The sequence below is a fragment of the Pipra filicauda genome, unplaced genomic scaffold (genome assembly GCF_003945595.2).
Source record: "Pipra filicauda isolate LSUMZ 115617 unplaced genomic scaffold, ASM394559v2 scaffold48_size3843733_pilon, whole genome shotgun sequence".
Classification (NCBI taxonomy): domain Eukaryota; kingdom Metazoa; phylum Chordata; class Aves; order Passeriformes; family Pipridae; genus Pipra; species Pipra filicauda.
The window spans coordinates 1,219,240-1,245,418 of NW_024104631.1; the positions used below are offsets into that span (position 1 = coordinate 1,219,240).

At 38.3% G+C, this 26,179-nt stretch overlaps 1 protein-coding gene across 1 annotated transcript in view; it reads left to right on the plus strand.

Annotated features, from left to right (window-relative positions):
• The window catches only part of GMDS (GDP-mannose 4,6-dehydratase), a 418,605-nt gene that overhangs the window by 186,572 nt on the left and 205,854 nt on the right, over positions 1–26,179 (plus strand). Inside the window, exon 7 of the mRNA XM_027727942.2 lies at positions 2,154–2,281. Coding sequence (XP_027583743.2) covers positions 2,154–2,281 — 128 coding nt within the window. The remainder of the gene's footprint in view (positions 1–2,153; positions 2,282–26,179) is intronic.

Here is a 26,179-nt window from a genome sequence, read left to right on the forward strand (position 1 = left end):
TGCGTTATCGTTCATATATTTAAAGTTAAGTTGATAACATAAAAGTTCTCTCTCTCACACAACCTAATACACTTTTTTTTTCTTTTCATGCTGAGGAAGTGGTTCCTCCAAGATGGAAATTGACATTCATTAGTCGTGTAGGTTGACAGTAAAACTTGCTTTAATGCAGATGGTGACTAGAACTCTCATTGCTTTTGCTGTGGATGGGAATGTAGTGTTGAAAGCATTCGGTTTTGCTTATTACTCATTTGCAGTCTGGAATATAAAGCCATATGCTTTATCCTAGAAAAAGGGCTGTTCATTCGATTGTTATTTGCTGAATAATAATGCTAACTGAAATTATTTCCGTGGAGAAGGTTAGGAAGTTTCAGAGCTAATCCTAATAAGTTTTTGTAACAGCTTGAATCTGGTTTTACTTTATTAGCAATAATCTGTGTGAAGGTCTCAAATCACTTTGATAAGGTAAAAACTGAAACAATCTTTGGAGAGATGCCAGTCTGACTAAGCCAAAGACACTGTCACTGGTTTCTGTTAAGACAGACCTCCACTCCTGGTGCAAGTCTGTCCAGCCAGGAATAGGAGAACCACAGTACTTTGCTTTCAGAAATTGCAGTAGCAGAGTTGGTCGGTGTTGTTCCTGTCCAATTTTTGAGAAACTTTGCTTTAAAAAAGACTCTGGAGTATATTTTGTTTCTTAAAGTTTGCAAATCATGCTGTTTAGGAAGCTTCCTTTATATATGAACACATTTTCAGGGCATATGGAAATTATATGATTTTCATCCTTTAAAAAACAGGCACAAACTGATGATATGTTCTAAATGGCTAATAACCAGAATTCCAATTAGTTCAGCAGTTGATGTAAAGACTAAAATTCTCTCTTAATCCTGTGGTAAGATCTAAATTATTTAAGTGCTTCATTCCACATGGTTCTTAGAGCTGTGCTCTTTTGTTTTTTTTACTTTTGGGAGAGTCAAATGACACAAAAAAGTACTGTAGTGCTCCTGACTTTACAGGAAAAATCAGTAGTCTGAAAAAGACACTTCCCATTCTTTAATAATGTTACAGGAGCCTACCATTTGTTTGACAGGAAACAGAATATATTGAGATGCATATCTCAACAGCAGAGTTCCATAATGAAAAAAAACTATATCTGCGCACTACTTAGGACTTCTGAAATTTGCTAAGAGCATTTTAGCATTTGCTAAGTGCAGTCATTTTCACTACCTTTCCTGTTTTTCATTTGTATGAAGTATCATCTGTCACCACTTTATCGTATTTTTTTAGCTATTAAAAAGGCATGTAATTTTAATTTTTGTGGCTTATTAGTGTGCAAATGCCACTGGACTTGTTTAGCCTAAACTCATGGTCTAATTCAAATCCCTCTGCTTTTGAGGAGACTGTGAGCACCTTTTAGAAACGCAGCCATCATAACCTAAAAATCAAGATACAAAAGTAAGTAACAACAAATATTATTTAAAGCAACTCTACCTGGAGAAGAAATAGTTACACAAATTTTCTAAAGTAATTCTGTGAACCAAATACTGAAATATGATAAAATAACATACAGTCTTCAACTGAGAAAGTTGAAATCACAATTTCATGACATATCTGAACCTGGTGGACAAAGAATCATAAATAACTAGAAAAGTGGAATGCATTTAACCATTAACCAGTCCTTTGGAGAATATGTAGTATGTGCATAGTCTCCATTTTTTTATTAATAAGCAAATTTATTTAGAGATATGCATTCCTTTAAAAAAATTAAAAAGAAAAACAGAAACGGCAACAAAAAACTTGAGGGTGGTCTAAGATGTCTGTCTTCTTTATGTAACCTTTTGCATTTTGTGTTTAAGAACTGACATTCCAAATGGTTTTCTTTGGCTTTATGCCTAGAGTGAATACTGAGGCAGCAAATTAGGAATGCTTAAGAAGTCCCACAAAGGAAGATGTTTGCTGTGAAACTGCAGTTAATGTGACACTTGCACTGGAAGCTTCTTAGCCTGCTCAAATGATGAAAGATGGCATGAGTCTGGGTGATGTAAGGAGAGTGAATGAAGACTGAAAGGACCATGTACTGAGTATACAAGGTGTTTGTGGTGGCCAGTTATCTGCCACTGTGACTATGCTTATACTACCTTTTATTTCTATTTCAGGGGCTAACTTTGTCACTCGAAAAATTAGCCGATCGGTAGCAAAGATTCACCTCGGACAGCTGGACTGTTTCAGCCTGGGCAATCTGGATGCTAAGAGAGACTGGGGTCATGCCAGGGACTATGTTGAGGTAAGCTGGGCCTTTTTCTAAGTCATCTTCATGGTGGGGATAATGCTTATTGCTGTAACTTCAGGTCGTGGTCCATGGAGGGCTATCTTGAGATTTTTTTTGCCTGTTGAGGTCTGTTAACTTTGTCTTGCTCTTGACTTCAGATTAGGGAATTTAGTAACACAGCAGTCTACCCCAGGCATGACCTGAACAGAAAAATAAATCTTTGAGTTTACATTCCTTGCCTGAATTCCTGGGGAAGGGGTCTGACTATAATGTGGATCTATTTTAGAGTATTTCTTCCATTCTTCTGACAAATTTTATGACCAATATTAAAATTGCAGCAAGATGCAGTGTAACCTGAAGTCAAAGATCCTGCTGGAGGTTGGTGACCTTTATTTAATAAGGCAAGAAGGATGTGTATATTGGTGATCAAAGGTCTTTCTGCTTATACATTAGAAAGAAGCATCACAACATAGTTGTGATGGCAGGTTTTGGAATGCATGAGCCTGAATTTAGTGTTTGAAATGTTTTTGTAGTCAAGATTTGTTTCTAATTTTATTCTACCCATCTACTTAAGCAGACAAACAAACAATACCCCTGCATTGTATTACAAGGGGACATGAATGAGCCTGTAGGAAATATTGTCTTTTCCCCAGGAGATTTTTGTCCCCATTTTGGTGCTTAAAGATTTCCTGTGGTCATTGGACTATTTCTGTCTTTTAATAATTCCTTGCTGGGAAACCGGATTTGACTTCACCATTCATTGATGCAGTTTAAAAAGATGACGACTGTTTGTTTTGTTTTTCTATATTACAAAATAAGAAGTATCACAGTAGGGAAAAGTCTGATTTTTATCGTAAATTGAGATTTTAAAGATAAAGTAAAAGCTGAGCTCTCAAATCTTGTTTATGGTCAAAAAGAAACAGCAAGAAAACAAAATCATAATACCTCAATGTTTACTTGTGTTCTGGATGACATTAAAACAAGTAAACAGCCATATCGCTTTGGCATCAAAAGGGTTACATTAAAGTAAGAGAAGAAGGTTCCTTTTGGCAGTCAGCTATAATTGAAATTGGCTTTGGTTCTGTGCAGCATTTGCGTGTGAGATGCTAAGGGCACCATCAGTGTTATGACTGTGCCTCCATGACTGTTGTTCTATATTTGTGGCTACAACATTAGTTGAAGTAGTATACCAGCCCTATCATGTTATTAACGCATAAAACTATAGTCAAGAGTATTCATAAAATCAGTTACCAAGTCTCAACTGAAAGGAAGTAAAAGCTGCCAAATAAAATGATTAGTTGCATGAACATAATGAATATAATTTGCTAACAGGCATTGGATATTTCATAAAGACTCTGGCTGTCTCATTCCAAGACAATTTATACTAAGTCATAAATCATGGGATGAATCCTGATGTCTTCTTCCGTAAGGGAAATGCAAAATAACCCTCTCGTGCCTTATGTGTCAGACCCTTGTCCTATGTTCAGAGTAACACAGAGTGGGTAAGGTTGGAAGTGGGTTATCTGGTCCAACCTCATTGCTCAGGCCGGATTATCCTAGAGCATATTGACTGGAATTGTGTCCAGAGAGTTCTTGAATATCTCCAGTGAGGAAGACTCCACAACCTCTCTGGGCAATCTGTTGCAGTGTGCGGTCACCCACACAGGGAAGAAGTTATTCCTCATATTCAGGTGGAACTTCCTGTGCATCAGTTTCTGCTCTTTGCATCTTGTCTTATTGCTTGGCACCACAGAGAAGAGCCTGGGCCCAACCTCTTGACACCCTCTCATCAGATACTTATATACAGTGATGACATACATCCCCTGTCAGCTGTCTCTTCTTGAGGCTGAACAGGCCCAGCTCCCTCAGCCTATTGAGTCTATCATTCAAACCTTTAAAATCAAAAAGGAAATGAGAACAAGTCTATTCAGAAGAATGACTAGCTTTCAAGGCCTTTGGCCTCCAGAAGGAATGTAGTTGTCTGAGGTCTATGGCACAAACACATGTTTCTTGTGCAAGTAGCATTCCAGGCCTTTCAGCTACACATTCTGGGCCTGTCCCAAAATCTTCTGGAAAGAATTCCTCTCTAAAATATAGTTCATCTTGAGTATTTCTCATCCCAGAGAGGTATCCCTTCGGATAATGGGAGAATTATTATCAATTCTCTAATTCCCTGAGTATTGTGAAAATGTGGTTACAGGCAGCCTTCTAATGGCTAAAAAATAGAGTAACTTTAAACTGGAAATAAACAATTATTTGAGGCTTTAATGGACTGGAAAGTAGGGCTTAAAGATTTAACATTGTTCAAATAAATACATAGTATGTTAGAAAGCATGATCATATTTACAAGCATTTGGGGAGCTTCCTTAAGCATATGGCTGAACACGTAGGGATATATCTTATCCTCTCCATATGTAGTTTTAAATCCCATCGATATTAATACAAGTAACACATGTGCGTATAGACAGACCATGTACTGTGTTTTCTTTCTTCTTATTTCCTTATTAGGGATAATAATAAAACCATAAATGCATTCCTTTTTGTTGTTTTATAAAATATTATGGGTCAATTCCTGATCTCATGAAAGTTGATGAGCAAATTCCCATTGACTTTGTGGAGAGACCATATCCTGTATGTGTTCAGCTTGAGAATGTCTGGTGGTTACAAAGGCCAGTATGATTTTGGGCAAAATCCTTTGCATACAGTAAAGTAGGGAAGAGTGTTCCTGCACTGAAGCATGTATGTGCCCACCAAGGGATGGGTTGGGGTTAGCTTTAATAACAGGCAATTCAGAAGTTTGAGGTTCAAACATAAGTTCATATCGGTGGAGAACAGTTGGAATATGTGTTTGATTAGGCTTTTGTTCTGGAACTTGAACTGCCACTTGCATGCACAGGGTACAGCAGCATTGTGCTGGTGAATGAAAACTGGGAAGTCCAACTCATTAGAAAGAAAGGATTCCATTCAGTGTTTGAAGAGAATAGAATAGAAATAAGTAGACATTAAAATTGATAATCCCACACCAAAAATTTTCAATCTAAAATTACAGTGGTAACACTTAACATATTGGCAGAAATATCTGCTGCCTCTTGCTACCTCTTTCTTAATTTTTACTCTGCTGTGATCCAGCACAAGTCTCATGGGATGATATTTGAGATAAGGATCAATGCCACTGAGTTGGAAGAGGAAAAACAATATATCAGTGCTGTTGACATATGAATCTTCTGTGTACTGTTTTGCTTTGTGATGGTAATGTACCTTTTATTTGTTGCAGACCATCTGCCAGGTATTTTTGATTATTGGTTCAATAACAAGCCTTAAGAGTCTGTGTCATTTCTATGCCATTTATAAAACAGAAGGAATCATACACATTTCCTCAGAAATCATACAGATTTTCCTCACCCAAGAGTCTTATTTCAAATAAATATAGATCTTAAAAACATTTAACTTTAACATTTAACTTTTAACATTTAACATTAAAAAATGCCCATCAATCACACAATCACAGAATCAATAGGTTGGAAAAGACCTCTGAGATCATCAAGTCCAACCTATGACCTAACACCACCATGTCAACTAGACCATGGCAGTGAAGTGTCACGTCCAGTCTTCCCTTAAATACCTTCAGGAATGGTACACCACCTCCCTGGGCATCTCATTCCAGTATCTAATCACCCTTTCTCGTGAAGAAATTCTTTCTAATGTCCAACCTAAACCTTCCCTGATGCATAAGACTATGTTGGAAGAAGAGACCAACCCCCACCTGGCTACAACCTCCTTTCAGGTAGCTGTAGAGAGTGATGAGGTCTCCCCTGAGCCTCCTCCAGGCTAAACAACCCCAGCTCCCTCAGCCTCTCCTCACAGGACTTGTGCTACAAACCCTTCACTGGCTTTGTTGCCCTTCTCTGGAACCACTTCAGCACCTCAATGTCCTTCCTAAATCGAGGTCCCAGAACTGAACACAGTACTTGATGTGCAGCCTCACCATTGCCAAGTACAGGGGAAGAATCACTTCCCTAGTCCTGCTGGACACAATATTGCTATTCTTGGCCACTTGAGCACACTGCTGGCTCATGTTCAGCTGACTTCCAAGCATCATCCCCAGGTCCTTTTCCTCTGGGCCAGTTTCCAGCCACTCTAACCCCAGCCTGTAGAACTGCATGGGGTTACTTTGGCCAAAGTGTAGGAGCCATCACTTAGGTTTGTTGAACCTCATACCGTTGATCTCAGCCCATTGATCCAGCCTGTTCAGGTACCTCTGCAAAGCCCTCCTACCCTGTGGAAAAAGAGCATGTTCATATTACAGTTCAACAGCTGAGGCTTTTTCTTCCTTTCCTTCGGTTTCCTCTTTATCACTCGCTGATGATCAGACTGCCTTCTGCAGTTGTGCTGCCTACACCTCAGTGTTGTGCAGACAGCGGAAATACTGCATTGATAAATGCAGGAAAAGCCTACCAATATAGGTCTTACAAAACTAACAGAACAAGTCAAAGATAACGGTTTTAATAATCTTTAAGTATTTGCACAGATCAGAAATATTCTCTCTTGCCTTCAATAGAAATCCAGCAGTATTTGAAGCAATAATTACAGAGGACTCATAATTTGGTCATAATTGGCACCAATTAAATTAATTACATGTCTAGTCAAATGTTTAGAATTAAGTACGGGCCTACATTAGTGGTGAAATCACGGTGCATTTGGTATTCTGAATGTATGGGAATCAGCTTCCATTAATTTATATTTAAATAATGTAAAAGAAAACAATCAAAGCAAAAGAGAATAGTTTATAAATAAGTAATATAGTAAGTTATTGTACAAGCCAACCAAGTATATTAAGAAACTGCTTGAAGAGAGACTTTCCATCTTACTCTTATTTTGCTTTTTTTTAAATATGTACTGGTGCTGATTCATACTTTACTCTGCAATTAAAATGCATAAGAAAATGCAGTCATTTTTATTGTCTTAAACAATTTTGTGCCCACTGAAGTTGATATAGTAAAATCTAGTCTTCGTTTTAATCTCTAGTCAGCATCACCTGGTCTTTTATTCATGATTTTCCTATTCACCACTCTAATGGGCAGAAACTGACCATTGAAAACAACTGCTACCATTTCTGTTATGGGAAATCCCTTCTTGTATGTTCGTGTGTATGTTTAAGTATAAAAACTCTTGCCAGACAGAATTATTTAAAATTTTACTTTACTCTTGTGCATAAGAAAAGGAGTCAGCCAGCAAGACTGTTGACCAAGGCATATCTAGTTCTGTTTTGTTGTTTTCTTATAGTGTTAAGAATATGTTGTCTTTTGAGATACATTTTACCTTAGTCTGCTAAGACTTGAAGTTTTTTCTGATTAATCCTTTCGCCATCCCAGCTGAATTCTTGTTTGTGAGAGTCTGGCTTTGTTAAGGACTGTTGGTTGTAAAAAGAAAGTCAGTTGTATCTGTCCATGTAACTATCAATACCTCCTACAGTTATGAGATTGCCTCATGAACTCAAGACATGTTTCTAAATGGGGTTACCTTTTTGTTATGGACTGAAGTGAAAAAGTTTTTCCTTTCTTACCGCTTCATTTTTATGTTCAAAGTCTTCTTTAGTTTCCAAATCTTCATTCGCGAAGCCTAGCCATGATGATGAGTAATAAAGAAGAATCTTCTAATAAAAGTTAAGAAATAATTTCAAACTCTCAGTGATGGACTTGTTTTAGTATTTTGTGTATTTCCAATTGAGAACATTTTCTTTCCATCAGCTTGCCTGAGCTGGGATAACTGATGGCTCTTTTAAGCCAAACTTATCTTCAAATAAAATCAAATCTGCTCCAGTGGATGTGATTATCCACTGAACTGGTTATTGCTTCCATCTAAGTGAAGTAATTGTGAGAGCAGAAAGGCCTGTATGAACCTTTAGGAGAAAAATGTGATAGACTTTGGAACCACTACTGACTGTTCATTAAACTCTTGACAGGTGGTACTAGCTGAAGCATTATCTTTTCTGGAAGCATGTATATTAAAGACAATGAGACAATGACTATTCCACTTTAGATTCTTTCTAATAGTTTAAAAATCTTTAATGTAGAACTAAGTCTCATGCTGAAAGAATGAGACTGTTGAGAAAGCAATATCTTCCTGAAGTAAGTATGCATTTGCCAAGGACAGAATATTCTTTGATTTCCTCATGTAAATACTTTGGTCATGTGGAGATATGATGTGTCCAGGATAAAGGAAGGGGCATTTGACCATGGTAATATGTTCAATCAATCATCCACGCAAATAATGATCCAGTTCTCAGGATACGACACAGGCAGCCTAAGTGGCCACAGCACAGTTTCAGCTGGTCTCAGTAAAGTTCTCCCAGCGCTGACCAACAGGCACTGGCATTGCAATGTAGCCACTTCCTCATGACACAACAAGAGAGCTGGAAGAGCAGGTCCAAGAAGAAAAGATTGTCTTCCCTCTGGTTGAGTCTATAGGGAAAAGACATAGATAAGTGGATTTCCAAGGGCAATTCATGCTACCATTGTTTTAGTAAATTATTTGTACATATTGCACCTCAACAATATTCCAGCACTACAAAAGAGCTCAAGTCTTGATTTGAAGCGGTAGATGACATCACTGGCCACAAAACTGGTGTCTCCCCACCATGTCTCATGCAGAATCAAGATCGGATCCTGTGAGACACTGACATAATTTCTCTCTCTTTATTGCTGTCCAGGTAGGCTCCATCAGGCTCCCTAGGCTCAGTAGGGCATCTGTGGCCCCCCTTGACATCTGGCTTCAGAAACCACTCTTAACTCTCTGATTTTAGTCAAAAACTTCAGAGTGGAACTGAAGACCAAACATTTTTTCCAAAGCTATTTCTGAGAGGTACTAAAATGAACTGTCACAAATTATAAGCATAGAGTGAAGCTCAGTGTACATTTCTTCTCCATTCTCCCATACAAGCAGAGAAAAAGTTGAAATTTAAATAATTATGTTTTCTTTCTGTTAGAGCATGATTTGGTGCCAGCAAGTGGAGGTATAAATCTCAAGCATCTTCTTTCAGATTTTGAAAATATGGGCAAACTTTCCCTTACAAAAAGAGAACATGTTTTAGAATAACTGTGATAGTAAAAGTTTCCTTTTAATGCTAAATAAAGGCTTACATTTTTGTAAATAAGACTGCACAATAAAAGACCTTACAATGCATTTCTTTCAGTGTGTGTAATTTAGATTAGAATTCTTGACTATTAGGAATAGTTGCAATTCCCAACAGAGTAACATACTCTGACTATCATCTTAATTTTACTCATGTGGATGCTGTTTACATTAAAGAAAAAGAAACCTAAACCAAGTCCTTCATGGTTTTTGAAATGCTGAAGTCTGTAAATAATATGATTCTAAATAATTACAGCATAAATGAGAAAATTTGAACACACTTTATTCATGTGCTCATGCACACACATACACAACCTGAATATCACAGAACCACAGAATCAATGAAGTTGGAAAAGACCTCAGAAATCATCACGTCCAACCTGTGACTGATCACCACCTTGTCAACTAGATCAGAGAACTGAGTGCCACGTCCAGTTGTTCCTTGAACACCTCTAAGGGACAGTATGTTTCTGTGCCTGGATGATTTTTGTGAAAATTATTTTGAATTTCATGTATGTGCTATTTTCTCGTTAAATTTTATATGATTGGTAATAAGAGATTCTGCGTGAAAGTAAGTAGTTTATTACAATAGACAGGAATAGTCTCCATAATTAAAACATAAAAATGAAGAAAGAAAAGGGTATTAATTACAATATGTAGGTGTTCTAATACACATCATATGGTATTGATTTCCAGCAACAGTGGTAGACTGTAAGTCCAACTGTAAGTGTTGTTGTTAGACTTCTTGTCCTTTCAGAAAACTATCCTGATCTATTTCAGAACTATAGCACATTTTTCCCTTTTTATTTTCTATCAGATGTATTTTCTGTGAGGGAAACATATATGTAAATAGATTTTCTTTTTTATTATTTGCATAGATTTTCCTTTAACTTTCTTTTTCACCACTTTCATGTTTGACCTATTAGTGTTTTTAGGATTTACAAAGCCAAAAAAAAAATGCTTTCCTCAGCAAAACCATCTGGTTTAGTTTCCTGTGTCTCAACAATGATATGTGTATTATTATCAAGGCCACCCTGGTGGTTTTCTAAGTAGTCTTGTTACAGTGGTGGTCCTACAATTCAATTGGAGTGATGGAAAGGTTAGACTAAGGCTTCTTTCAAGTATAAGGTTTCCAGATTGATAAATTATGTATTGTTGTCATATTTCTGAGACTGACCTATTTTGCCATTGTAAATTGAATGCAGTATCTCTTCCATCAAATAATACAAATATAAGAGTTCTCCTGACAAATTCTGCTTTTGTAGTGTGTTCTTCTTGAAAATACCAAATTAAGGCACTTTACATAAGTAACTGTAAATGCACACTGTGTTCCTGTAATTTTAGATTTCTGCTCTGTCTGACAATACTTGAAAACCCAAGTAAAATTATTACAGGGTCCACATTTAGGAGCTGTACTTTTACTTGTTATAAGGTCAGTAGAAAACATATGAATGTCAGCAGAGAGACTACATAATGCAGTATATATACACCATCATTGCAGTCCACGTCAGTGCATGCTGCAGGACAGTGTTTACTCATTAGCAGATGGCAATATAACACTAGGGTGAAAACAAGCCAGGCTTTTTAAAAATGGGTCCGTTCCGTCTTCCAGTCAGTCTCGTGGTAATTTTAACTTGGGGCAACTACAGATGAGACTGTGGGAAAGAGATGAATCTCACGAGGGAGATGAGATTGCCTGGACCCAGGGAGTGAATACACCAGAGAGCTTGCTCAAGGCTGCAGCTCCGCCTGGAGTGAAACCACTGCCCCATCATGGAATGGAGTGTGTTTGCCATAAGGTGAATCTTCCCAAAATTAACCAGCAAAGGTCTCACAAGTCTCTCTTAAGTGTGTGTAAATCATGATTTCAACATTTTTTCCCCATTGTAGTCCACATAAAGTTTATGAATTGGGCACGTTCAAGGCAAATTTGAAGGAAATGTTCTCATAAAAATTCCCTAGCCCTCTGCATGCAAAATTTCAAATACTTACTGTACAATAAGGAAACCTCTAGTTCATGGAAAAAAAATATTGAAGTTTATGAGAGAACTAATACAAATGAAATGTATTCTTTAATGAGCTGAATCACTTCAATTGACTTTTTCCTTTCTTTCTTTGCTCTTTTTCCTATCATGAGGGGAAAAAAAGAAAGAAAGAAAATAAAACCAACCAAGTATGTCTACCTTTGAACTCAGAAATTTTTTTATTCAATCAGTTGGTATTTGGCAACATTTTAAAGAATGGGAAGCAGCATCTTTTATTGCTAAATGTTAGGTAACTTTAATAACAGGTACTGCTACCAGCCCCACCTGTAATAATCCATATAGTTTCTCTTTATTAACTAATCTATGATTTACAGGTTTATTTGAGTCTTAGAGTATCATACCACATTCTGAGAAAGCTCTATAGCATAGTTGGTTTGAATTTTAATAAGGGGGAAAACTCCCTTAAAACAGATCATTAAAATTTAATGAGGACATTTTTAAAACCCCATAATGGTTCAATTTACACTGGAAGTCAAAAATAGTTAATGGTGTTGTTATGTCTGTGTGGCAGCATCCTCACTATACAGTAATTGTTTTCATTTGAAATTAAGCCAGTAAAATAGCACGGGCAGTGCATTCCCAAAACCAAAGTTTTTAGCCCTCCAACAATTTCAGGTCATTCCACTGAAAGAAGAAATGTTTTAGAGGGTAAATTAAAATGTCAGGGCTCACTTTTATTGTACTCTAGCTGTTAATATTCTATGCATTATTAAGAAGATTGGTTATCAGCAGAGTGACTGTTCTTTCCTGATCTGGGTACAGAAAAGAAATACCATTTTTTTGTTTGTTTGAGTGGGAAACATTCCCCAAATCCACAGGGTGCACTTAATATGCCACTTTTAGTTGTAGCAGAAATACTTGAATTTTAGCTGTAGGTGTTTTTGGATGAAGCCTTGACCTAACAACCAACATTAATGATCCAAAGATAGAGCAGCTGAACTTTCCAGTTGGCCTTCTTTGGCCGATTTTAAGCTTTCCCTAGGGGTGGTTCACTTGGTTACCAGGTTAAGTATGTGAAGAAAGCTTATTGCTGTCTTGTGCTTGACTCCTTTCTCTCCACGTGATTTCTGCACTAAAAGCAATTGTGTCTTTCCTCAGGAGTATGAGGTGCATTACATTTGCAAGGTAGGTGAGTGACATTAGTGTCTTCTTAGCCCCCGCCCCAAGTCAGCTTGGCAGTTTGGCTGGGGTGGATTTTCCTGCAGCCATCGAAGAGGAGAATGCAGTAAACAGTGGGGCCCTGACATCATCCAGTGCCTGCAGCTTACGAGAGCGCTGTGCAAAACAGCTGGTTGTTCCTTCAAGCCATCCCAGCGCTTCCTCCTGTGAAGGAGGGTCAAGGCTGACTGGTGCAAGAGAGCTGAGCAGCTGTCCTTCCTCACACACCCTGCAGATGCACTGGTCAACTCCTGCTGCTAGCAACCTTGGTGGCCATTTCATTGCTTCTAGTGAAATAAGGGGTTTAATGATGCTTCTTAAGTGAGTAGGCCCATATATCTGCTTCCAAATTTTCTGTTGCGCAGTGGGATTAAAAGGGTCTCTGCTACTGGATTTGAGGAAGAAAATTAGGGGATCCCTAACTATTCATGTGAAATGTTGCCTCTCTGCAAGGACAAATTATTGGGATTTTTTTTTTTTTGATAATTGAATGCAGTCCAAGCACATTTGCTTACTCTTTAACTGTGCTCTTAATAATGAGCTTCGTACTTTTTAGAAGCTGATATTTTTTAGTGCAAATTGTACATTATTATTTCTTGATCTGCAAATGGATTTGATTTTTTTTTTATATATCGGAAGAGGTTTCTCTTCTTCCACATGCACTTTACAGGTTTCTTTAAGGAGCAGTAAATTGCATTAGTAGAGCATTAACTCCTGCTTCTGCCCTAACCTTTAGCAGGTGAGATGTTACTCTACACCGTAACAGTTTATCAAGGCAACCCTAATGCTCCAATACCACGCACACATGTTGCTTTAGACATAATGAAAAGTTGGTACAAATCATATGATCTTGCTGCACAGTGCTTTATTTTACAAGAAAAAGTAATGCTTTGTATTGCTGATGCAGTATATTTCTTTTGCAATACAGGCATATTTTCCCCCTTACCATTAATTTATTATACTGCATTTATTTCCAGACCGACACTACTTTTCCAAATCTGGTGGGAATTTCTCTCTTCCTCTGAGGTGCTTTAAATTCAACAAGCATCAAGTTTTTAATATATCATATTCATTTTATAGGGAAATTATTGACAAGGGGAAAATATTTTAAATATACCCTTTTCATTTTATTGCCAGTATTATTACTGGTATCCAAAGTAGATATATACTAAAAACACTGCTGGTATAAAATTGTCCGTCTGCCACATTACAGGCATATCCCAGGTTATTGGAAAGGTGTCAGGAGGCAAAAGACAGGATGGTCTGTAGGCTGTGTTGACAGACCAATACATGATAGGTCCATCTCCCAACAAGGGAAAGCCCAAGAAGTGCCTGGCTGCTGCTTGGCACTGGCCTCTTATCATCTGGTTACCGGCAGCCTTGCTCTTGAAACCCCCATACCCAGAGGCTGTATTTGAGTGTTGTATTCAAGCTGCAGATAGGGAATTACCACTGCTCCTATATGTGCATGTTCCATGTTTATGCTTGTTTGATGTTTTATTTCAGCCCCTAATACCCTGTAAACCTTTTCCAGTGATTCCCATGCCATAACCATGGTATACACCACTGGAATGTGTCTTTCTGAGTTGATAGTACTGGTAAAAGAAATGATACTGGTTTGCAAGGAGGACCGTGCTGTAGAGCAGGGCCCTTCTGTGTTTTGCTTTCTGGGAATGCCAAGGTAGAGCTCAAAGGAGCTTCCCTTCCAAGGACCTTTTGCAGGCTAACTGGTGCCTCATCTCTAGAAGAACCTTTTTTTTTCCTTTTGAAAATATTTCAAGAGCAGCTGAGTAACAATTTAAAGCTGGTATTGGTTGGTGGTTTTTGCAAGTTCTTATGGTCTGAGCACGCTTAATGTAACACTTTTATGTCATGTACAACATTTTGATGGCATCTTAAAAATAAGGGTGCTATTTTAGAAAATATACTGTTTGATCCAGATAGCAATACAGGGTAAGAATATGTGTGAAGTGCTCAAGCCCCAAGAGGACTGTAGGGCTATGAGTTCCCTCATTGCCCCCTTGGGAAGCCTGAAGACCGAGGATGATGCAAACCAACTGCAGGAACTGGTTCAGAGTGAAATCTTCTCCTAAAAATATGATTATTGACTTAGGTGGGACCTGACTTCATTCATTGTGCATTCATACATTTGTGCACAGGGAGGCAGAGGCCAGCAGAAGAGAAAGAGGCTCTGTGCCTGCCCAGAGTTACACAGTACACCTGTGATAGGGACAGCCACAATTTGGCTCTAAAAGTGACCTCAGGAGACATTAAAATGACATTTAACACATTACCAATAAAACCAGGAAGCATAATAAAGAGTTTTCACCTGGCCTGCTTAGTGCCAGTTTTCAGTCTCAAGTTTGACAGAATGATGGAATTGGTGCACAACTGCTCACTCCTTGTAATTAAGTAAATTAGACTTCCCTTAAAGAAGGCTTTTTTGTTGCTGATGTTCATAAGGTCACATCTAAAGAAAGGTAGTGTAAAACCAACAGGCACGTGTAAAAGTATAGCTGGCAAAAGAACAAGTTTGAGTAAAAAGTACACCCAAACCAAAAGTAAATTAATCATCATTATTATCACAATAATTTTGGAGTGATTACAGAAAGCAGTGTTAAATAATAGCAGAATCATGCACATTTGACATTTACCTTTAAAATACACTGTGCAATAAAAAGAAACAAGACTCAGTTCCCTTGGCTTAATTTATTCATATGAGGTTTGGGAACAAATTGTGTCATGAAATTGCATGCTGATGATAGGCAATTAGTCGCACTGATTTGTAGCAGTCTGATCATTTAAATACAATGTGTCATAAATATGTCAAGGCGGAGGGAGGAAATCCAAATTCTGAAAACGCTATCTTAACCATGTCTTGAACAGTTGTTTATGTTCTGGAGTTGCTTGTAAAATAGTTGACTCATAACTAAGCTGATAGTTTTATTAGTAGGATCTCAAAGTGATCCATTTTTGCCTAGATATGGCTTTCACTGGGATACTGGTTCATATAAAATCTCTTTCAGTGAAACAGTCTACTAACTTGTCACTGCAAATTCTGGCTGTGTTGGTTTTAGAAAGTACTGCTGGACCTTGCAGTGTTATTACACTTTCTTGGAAGGAAAAAAATCACACAAACTTTTCTATTTCATGAAGGCAGATAAAAGGTAGAAAATAAAACTGCCTGTAAACTAGAACAAAATAGGAGTACTCAGGATGAAAGCTAGGATCTAGACTCCCACCCAGAACCAGTTCTACAGCAGCTAAAAGAAGCACTGTCTGGCAGAGAAAAGTGAATTTATACTCAGAAGGACCACAGCTGACACTGCATCTTCCTATGGGAGGGATGTGTAGGCAATACAAGATAGGGGTTAAGACCCTAGTTTATAGCAGAATGCTGTGTTCTTATCACCTGCTCTTGGGCCAAAGTGAGCTGCCAGCTGCCACTGTGCTTGATTCTGTCTGTGAAAAGAGACTGAAATTCTCTAACTTGAGTAGGTCACAAAACAAAAACATGCATAGAAAGTAGCAAACATTGCATTAGATTTTGATAGTTTGTTTCCTTACAGAGTGAAGAGAGATGAGGGAAGCATGTGTTTAGTAGATAAGTTTGACTTGAGAATTGTTCTTAATACTAATTAGACTTCTACTCCTGAAACTAAAAGAGATTGGCTCTGCAGGATCTCATGTACTGGCATATGAATATTTTGCATTTCTGCAGAATTAGTAATTTTGTATTGGGCACAGGCTCAGCCTGCACACTTGGTTAGGGGAGAAGACAGCAAATGTGGGTTCCCTGTGTAACCTACAAGCACAAATAGGTCTGTCATGCTACCACTGCTAAAATGAATGCAGCTTTTTTGCAAATGATAAAACTAGTCATCAGTGACACAAATTAGATTGAGAACACCCTTGTAGTTGCTTCTAATTAGCAGAAGACACAAGTGATCTTAAGCTTTGAATCCTACTGCTTACCTACTGGTGGCAAAGTGCACTATTGGACTGTGGCCTTAACTTACACACGCATCTGATCAACCAAGTACAGTAGACCTTTCTTTCAGATTTCACCCTGAAACTCAAAAATTAACACCTAATTTTTTAACAATGACTTTTTAATAACAACCCACATAATATTTTCATACCCAGCGTGTGTCCTCTTCTGCTTTGTAACAGCTGCAGATGCCTTGAAGCAAGCCTGAATGTGCATGTATGTGTTGCTGGTCCTTCTGTCTTGTGTTACAGGGAATAAAAAGAGTGCAAAGATTTGTCCTCCAAGGCTGTGTGTGGGGACTGTTGAAGTAGCATCTGAGGTGTTACTGAAATTTTAATAGCAGCAGGTGCCCAGTCTTTAACAAAAGCATTCTTTCTGCTAGAGGTTCACTAGGCACCAAAGCCTGAGAGGTGTCAGCAAATAAAAAGTGCCAGTTTGTTTACACAATTTTTTTTTATTTTTTTTTTTTTTGCTTTTCAGTTGTTGGAACTTCATTCTTTCTTTTCTTTTGGTAGAGCCATAAATCTCCTACTTCCCATAGTTAGATGGGAAAAAACACAACAACAAAAACTGAATTTCACTTGGTGAAGAGAAAATAGAGAGGGATAAATAAGTGTATTTGAATTTTTAACAAAAACACCTTAAGGAAGACAATAAAATTACTTGGTTGCATTAGAATGTTCAAGATACTAAGTTCCTTTCTGTTTATACACAATGAGAATTAATTAGAAGTAGCTACAGGAGTATTCAGAATAAACTTGCCAAGTTATCTGTCCAACAGAATTTGAATTAAAACAGAATAAAAAAAGGGCCTAAGAGAGCAGGCCTACCCATAGAAACAAGAAAGATTTGTACCTTGAGCAGATTGGATTTGTTATTCAGTGGCTACTATTACTGTAATGTTTGTTGCTTTATTTAGATGAACAGTTTGGGTCTGGTTGTCTTTGTTCTCGCTGTCCAAAAGACTTGGCACATTGCATGTCATGCACAGTATGGTTAGAAAGAGATCTGCAAAAGGACATCCACTCAAAGCAAGCTGGCAGACAATAGCAGAACATCCTTTTCTTTGGAAGCAACTCATCAGGAAAACATTGGTCCTGCCTCTCTGTATTTAGCTGAATGCAGATGAGAGGCATGATTAACACTAATGAGTGACCAGGGATTTACTGTTTACTTAGAGATAAGGCATCAGCTTCCTTCATTGGCACTTTCTGCCAAATAATTTGATCCTAGTTCACTAATTATTTTATTATTTGTTGTTGCTCGTTTTGATAGTAGTAGTTGTTGTTGCTTTAAGTGATTTCTTTCACCAAAATCTTTTCATCACTTGCGTTTATTTCATTTTATTTTTATTGTAAATTATCTGAGCTGTTTGTCATTTGGGCCACAGCACTCTGGAGGTCCTTCATGTGCATCACATGTTCTGCATCCAACAGTGCTTTTTCTGTTCAGTTCTTGCCCTCCTCCCCAAAGCTGAAATAAATCAAAGTAGGTTGAGACTCAGTCGCAATAAATCAAGACCTGTCCAAAACTGGAGCCTGCCCAGTCAAAATGTCATAGCTTGGCTTTCACTGAGGATTAATTAAAGGCCTGATATAAAGCCCAGATGTGCTTCAAGAGAGTAGCAAACTGCTTGGTGGTGGCTATACTAAAAACCAAGTCTCCCCATGAATCTGCCCACCCAAGAACATGGAGGAGGATAAGGCTGAGGAAAAGGGAAGAAGGGAGGGGAGAGGTGGAAAGGAGTAAACTGAATCAAGCATGATTTTATAGCATCCACGTTGGCAGAAAACAAGACAAGCTCTATGCTAGAGCACCTTTGAAAAAAATACAAAGCCTGCATATGTATATTTCTAACAACCTTAGAGAACATAATTGTTAAAATGTTCAACTTTAATTGGGAGTGGGATAAAACTAAGACAGTGAGTGAACTTTTGCACTTTTTATGGTCAAAAAAATTTATATATGTGGCATTTCCAGTCACTGAGCTTGCTTGGTGCCTGTTTTATATTAAATTCCTGAAAGTCATCTTGACTGAAGATTCCTGAGGCTCTGATAGGGACAGATATGGAAATATGCATGTATCTAAATTCAGTATATTTGAATATAAATATGTAAAATATACTGAAATTACATGCTGCTTGCATTATGGCCTTTGTAAAACTCCAACTTTAGTTCCAGAGGTACAGTGATTTAACTGAACAGTGTGCACAGAATAAACCCTTCTAAAAAAAGACAGACACTTAAAGTGTGTTGCAGCTCAGTTGTGGGACACAATAAATGGTTATTCTCACTCTCTCTTGCAAGCATAGAAATACAATTTCCTGGGGGAAATAAAATACTACCTGATTGTTTGTATTGAATTAAATGATTTCCTGAATAAGATTAGTCCAAAATTTAATTTCATAATTGGTTTCAGTTTCTTTGAACTTGCTGTGTGTAAGTAATGAGTACACACATGCTCTGATGAGATGCAGTGTTAAATTTTCATAGACCTAGACAAGTGGTTATGGGATAGCAGGAGAGATCTGCCAAGCAGTACTGCCCTGTGCTCCTCAATCTGATGTAGTGAATCACTGTTTATGTAGCAGTCAGTTTTGATGCCCTGGATATTCCTAGGCATGAGATGTTCCTATGCATATGTACGTGATAGACCTGTGTATTCATTTACTTATATATCTTCTTAGAGACATGACATCCTCTCTAATCTCTCCTCTGCCCAGATTAAATGAGTGTCATCTTGCAAAACAGGCAGAGAAGTAGGAGATAAGGAGTGGACAAGAGGCACAGATTAAGGTTTTATTTCTGCAAAATGTGTGCCAAGAGTATAACAGTTCTTTGTTAAGGCCCCAAGAAGGTCTGATGAAAGCCAAGGTTTGAGGGAAGCTTGGTGTCAGACTTCACAGTCCTGCTGACTCTGGGGCTTGTCCTTGTTGCATATGGTAGATACATGTTTGTATCACCTTGGCAAAGCAGAACCATGACGAGCCTTGACTAACCCGTATGTCAGATGGCTAGCAAGTGACAGGTTTTGCTCTACAGCGTTCCCTTGTTCTGTGCAGTGGGGAAAAACCTACTGAACATGATACTTTTCTCTGCTGAGTCAATGTGTCTCACAGAAACTTGCAATGCTGGTTGGGTACACATTCCTCCATTGGTCACCAAAGGACAGCTTATACTAGGTTGCCTCATGCATGGTCCTATCTCTAAAGGAGCCCCCAACATTATTCTAACTACCTTCAATTTCCCTACTCATTTCTCAAGGCTTTGGTGCAGCCCCTTCATGTTTCCCAAAGTCTTTATTTTGAGATGCTGTCCATTTGCTTCATTAGACTTCACCTACACTGGCCTCCTCATACCCTACTTCTTCCAATAGCAGTTTCTTTTTAATTCTGGTCTCTTCCATGCTCCCGGATGATGTGTTCACCATACCTGTTTTAAATGGCAGACCCTTCATGGCTGTCTCTGCTATTGCCACTAGTTGCAGGTGCTAAAAGAGTAAATATTCCAGGAGTCTTAATTGGTGGCTTTGCTGAGGAGAAGGTCCCTGTCAAGTTGCAGTGGTCGTTAGTGTCAGGGAGTAGAGGGAACTGGGCTGCACCATGAGGGTGCCAGGCGACGCACTGATGGTGACCCCAGCACAGGCAGTGCCTTCATCAACCAGGGCACAGTCCTGCAGCATCTGAGTTGGATGAGCAGAGCTGGGTGCAGGTAACAAGGTCCCATCAACAGCTCCAGGCGAGGCAAGGTGATGAATCGGATTTGGAGTCCATCCAGGGTGCCAGTCAAGAGCAACAGAAGGGACTGCAGCAATAATAGAACATAACTGGAGGTAGAACGGGAAAAGTCTGGAGTTTTATTTTAATTAAAGTAGGGGGTTGACCCAATTAACACAAAATTACAATGTTTCTGTGCCCAAGCATATTGGGTGGTGGAAAGAAACCCTGTGCATGCATTCTCTCTGGAGACAGGGAGTCAGTGTGCCTTGTGGGTCTGCTTGCCTCTGGGAACAATAATTGGCTTTCAGGCAGCCAGCCTAGCCCCAGTGCTCCAGCTCCCCTCTCCTCTTGGGGACTGCTGTAAAGTCACATTTGGGAATGCTTTACTCTGTGTGGGAAAGCCTAGACCGGAGAGCACTGGAGGAGAGAAACTTAGGGCTTGCAAAGGGAGCTAAGTTTTGTGACACCCATCCTGCAGAGGTTTACAAGAGAGAAGCTACAAGGAGCACCACTGTGGTCTTTCCTTATGGCTATATTGGTTTTGGTCTGTAATTTCCTATAAAAATTTCACCATGGATTTAAATTTAGCAAAGCCCATCAAAGTCTGGGAACTTCTTAACATTCTTGTTTGTAACAAATTTTAACAAAGTTCAACCTTTGAGCCAGGATTAGAAAACACTAAGAAAGCTGTGCTAAATTTAAAAATCTGCTTTAGTTTTAAATGTCTTTGCAAGCTGTTACTTCTGAATGTGAACTATGCCTTTGCTCTGTGTGTGTGTAAAGGAAAGGAGGAAAAAAAAGAGATTTAAAAGCCTAAGTGCTTAAAATTTGACAATTAGCTACTGTACATGCTCAGGAGCTTCCCCAGCTTTCCCCTCAACCCGTGTTTTCTTTATCTTCTGGGTGGTCCCTACCATCCTTGTCCATTCTTTTAAGATCCCATCCCCCCCTTTTCCCCATCTTCGCTCTCCCTGTAAAGGGGCCCTCTCATCGCAGTCACCGTCCTTCCTGCTGGGAAGGCTGAGACCCCTTTGGGAGGCAGCCAGTAGTGTTCTTTATTTCATACTTGCAGAACCAGAGAGAGACGAGTGGTACAGGAGATAAGACGACAGCTTTCTTGTGTGAGAAGTAATGCTGAATCTTGAACCACCCAAAGCTGGGCCCAGATGAACAGCACAAGGAGTGTGTCCTGCCTGTCAGGGATGCTGGGAGATTTGTCCTTAGCACTTTTGGAAATAAATCTTTCTTCCTTCCTTAGAGAACTGGCAATTCAGCTGATGCAAGTCAGTGGATCCCATTCAAAGCAATGGTAGTATGCTAATTTACAATGGCTACATAGCTTTCTAGAGTAAGGTAGGTGCAGAACCATTAACCTATAGGGGGACAGTTTTCCGTATCATTTTGGGATGGTAGAAAGCTTATTAGCCTGTACAGTGTGTCTCAGTGAGACAGACAGACAGGCAAGGAAGTTGCATGTACTGTGTAGCAAGATTGTCTTCATGATGGGACTCTGAAAGCAACTGGAGTTTTGGATCAAGCTGTATCTGCTAAAGAGATTTGCTTCACTTAAATCAGCATAACTGTAGCAGTGCAGTACTTCTTCCCTTCTTCCCTGCAGCCTGAAGGTAGTTAGGTTTATGTAAAGGTATGGTAGCAGACCTTGTCCTGAGCACACCCAGGCCAAACTTCTTAGGATTTGCATTATTGACTTCGGTCTTCTGTTAGAGTCACCAAGGAAGAATTTTGCAGTGATGAAAGCAGAAACAATTTCTCCTCCATCTTTCATCAGGGTCTGTGCCCAGCAGTTTCTGGTGACCTGAAAACCCATGGAAAGTCATTTCCTGAGAGTTTTTTTTACCAGTAAAGATAGTAATAATGTGATTTTGGAAAGGTGTAAGTAGCGCGTACCGTATGGTAATTGCTTGGTGTAGTAACTTACATTCATCTTGAAACCACAGTGTGCATCTCAGCTCCTATAAGTTCAGTAACCGTTTTTAAAGACTATTTCTTACCTTTGTTTCAGGCTTCATTGTGTACAATGCATCAACTCATGAACATCCTCAACATATGCATGATGGCACTTTAACTTGAAAATGAACATGCTAAAAAAATTGTACTTGAAGTAAAAATGTCTCAGAACACTATTTATCCACTTCCTTGCTACAGAACACAATGGTATTGATGTAAAATGCTTATAACTGTAGTAATTAAGGAATTAATGGCTTCCAGGACTTCAGTGTATTGTGATCAGTCTTGATCACTTGGCCTATGGTGTCTCTGAACTTTTCACTGTGTAAGATATTATACTGTATTTGCTTAATGCAATTATGGGATAATCCTTGGTCCAGTTTCCTGGAACAATACAAACAGCCTTTTCTTCTCTCCATGTGTTCCTAGTTTACAGCCTGACTTGGAAGGGAGCTGTGTTTGTGAACTTTTGTTTCACTTCACACTGGGGTCCAATTCCAACATATTTTTTATTTGATTTTTGTTTTGAAAATGTTTATGCTCCATTGTCAGGCCAATGTACATTATGTTGAAATCTCATCCTAGAGTTTTACCTAACTGCATAAAGATTGAAAGAAATATTAATTTCATTACATAAAAGTGTTAATAGTGTTGTATTTGTTTTCCACGCTTTACTTTTAATCTCTTTGTGAAGGTAGTAGATTTCATGTTATCTTCAGTCTCAAATTACTTATGTTTGTATTAGAGTTTGGACAAAACCAACACCCTGCATCTGACTAGGACTGTCTTCAGATCAGATCAGGCTGGAGCAACTCCTTGTATTTAGTTCCTATGTCCTATTTAAGATGACCAGGCTAAATTTCTAGTTAACATGTTAGAATAAAACGCTAAGTCTACCCCCTTATTATTTTCTCTTCCTTTGCAACCTATTAAACTGTGGAAGAGATGGCAAAGGGGATTGTCTGAAGATATTTTTTGAACATAAATTTGAACTGAAATATATTTTAAAGTTTTTATATTTGAAAAGTATTGCTTCTATGAAAGTTCAAGGATTCTGCTAGTATTTTTATAGGCTGGATATATTTTGAAAAAACAAAGTAATTGGAAAATGTTGGATGTGCTGTAACCACCATCTGCCCCTGCCTTAAAAAATGTGCATCGTTCCATACACACATTTTAAATGATCCATCATATATCATCACTTACTACAGTACTTCATTCATGTAGGTGTTAGTTTTTGTGTGCAAAAGGTCAAGTCTTTTCAAACTTAATTCTGAATGCCTGCATTTTATAACAACCTAGCTTTTCTTTGAAGTTGAAATATATATTTTTAATATAATAATTCATCATTAGCTGGAGGGAAGAAAGGGAAAAAAATCACGTTCCTGCTTCAAATCAAGTTGACTGAGGTCTTTTGGTTGATTGTTCTTACTTCTATTATCAGAATTCCATAGTAAGTATGATGTGCATTAAAAGCTATAGAGATGAGGTTACTCCACCATCCTAGAACATTTCTGTCCTAAAAAAAGATGGAGCATTTTAAATGTGAAAGTTAGGAAGGGAGTAAAAAGGTACTTAGTGAATTATTTGTCCTATATGCCATGTTTTAAAAAATTAATATAAGCTTGAGGTTAGCCCTTGGCTTTGCTTGAGCTAATTCTTCATAAATCCATTTAAAATGCACACTAGACCTGGAATATTTTTTTTAGGACCAAAGAGTATCAGTGTAAAATTAGAAAAAACAATCTTTGGGTTTGTTCTCTTGGCTTCTGGGAGCTGAGTGGGTGGTGAGGAGTCCCTTCCTTGTAATAATGTTTTTACTAATAGAAATTTAGCAACAGTTTAAAGATAAATCAGATGGAAAAAAGAGGAACATGTCAGTGCATTTCATTTGATTGTAATGCATTTTATTTTTTTTTAAAAATTCTGTTCAGGACAGAGAATAAGTGATGAAAATTATCACGAGTGAAGTAATGAATGTGTAGGGATTAGAAAAATATACAAATAGATCGGTTAATTTTGTTTAGATTTAGTAACTTGGCCTTTTAAATTTGTTTCAGAAATTTTACACTGTGTTGCCTGTTCATGACATTATAATTAGAGGTCTTTTGGTACTTCCATTAGCAGAGAATATTTTCTTGCATTTTTTAACCCAACACAGAAATTAGAAAAAAAAAATAAAATAGAAATACCCAGCTCATTTTTTGACAAGTGATGTCAGAGTCCAAGTGTAAAGTTTGACACTGAATTTAGCCTGAGTTCTTGTTCTGTTTGCAATGTGTAATGTAATTTTTCAACATGTAAGTCATTAGCATGTGTAGTTATTGTTCAATATACAGTCAGGGTCCTTGGCTTTGCTCAGAACTTGCTCAGTTGTGTCATAAGGAAGAGGTAACAGCATCTTTCTGTTTGTAGTGGTATTTTCAGGCTGACTACAGACTGCACCACTTTCAAGTTGCTTGGGGCCTCTGAACATATTTCCTATATCCAGGTGATACTAGTCTCAGATATGGACTGCTTCTCGCTCCTTCCCTACCTCAAGGCACCATGTCTCTTCCGGAAGCTGGGGAGAACAGGGGTGCTGCCCAGAGGTCTCTGTGATGCCAGGAAACTCTCCTTTCTGTGTTTTCAGGTCTGTGCAGCAGTTTTTCTGTCTAATTTGCAGTGCTGTGGAAGTTGACCCTTCTATATGCCTGTGTAGTGATTGGATTTCTTTGTTTTGTTAGGGCTTTTGTTATGAAGTGATAAAAAATAGTTAGAATTAAATACTAATTTACCGTTGGCACAGAAGAGCTGGCAGTCAGCTCAGCCAATAAATAAGCCACCAGATATGGGTTCCATGTTGGATAAAACCTACTGGCTCAACTATTCCGTCTTGGAAAGCAGCGCACCCTTTACAAAAAAAACAGAAAGGCAGGCCAGACCAAGCATTTCTGCACTGTTCTTTGGGCCATGGAACACTGATGGGCCTGCATATGGTGGTTCCAGTTTTGGACAAATTTGGATTTTAGTCTGGGAAAGAAAATTTGAAATTCACAACATGAAAACATGGAGAAACTTCAGCAGTGGTTATTGCAAGCTCCCAATGCAAATCTATACAGTCTTGTACTACCGCTTGCCTGAGCTTTCAGTCCCACAGCCACCACAACACATTATCTACACTGAAAATCTATTTGGGAGAAATGTGTAGTGGGTCTATTTGGGCTTTTTGCATTGTGATGCCTTTAAACTGACCAGGGGTTCACTTAGGATATTAGCCACAAAATCCAGAGTATCACACAGAGCTGACCTGGTGATAGGCTTTGTTCTCAGCTGCATCCTTCTCATCTCTGAACATGGATTTGTAGTCTTCAGGACACAAAGTAAACTGCCTGATATATTAGCCTCTTCCTAGGCATAGTGGAGTGAGCACAACTTATAGAAGACTTTAAAACAGGGGATCCTCAAATACACAGAAGCCTGTCTGGAATGCTCTGTCGTTCTAAGAAATTTGTATGAAAACTTCAAAACTGAATTTGAGGCACGGGAAAAGGTAAGTTTAGAAGCATTTGTTGCCACCTACAGCCAGGTAACAGTGACCATAGGAGCCAATCAATACAATAAATATAAGTGTCTGTGGAGCCCATAAGAAACCACTTTCTTTTTCCTTCCTGCCCACAGTTAAAAGTCAAGCAATAACTTAATGCACAAATGATACATTTCCATTGAGTAACAAAATAAAATGAAGACATTTTAAGTTTTGCCCATTCTTACTTGCAATCTGTTTTGCATGCGCAGTGTGAACAAATTTATTTGATTAAATTATGATTCCAGATTTCAGCCTGCAGCAATATCTATAGAGTATCCTTTCCTTACTTTAGGTATTTTAATATCTGATGTGACACCAACTTGCAGGGACGCT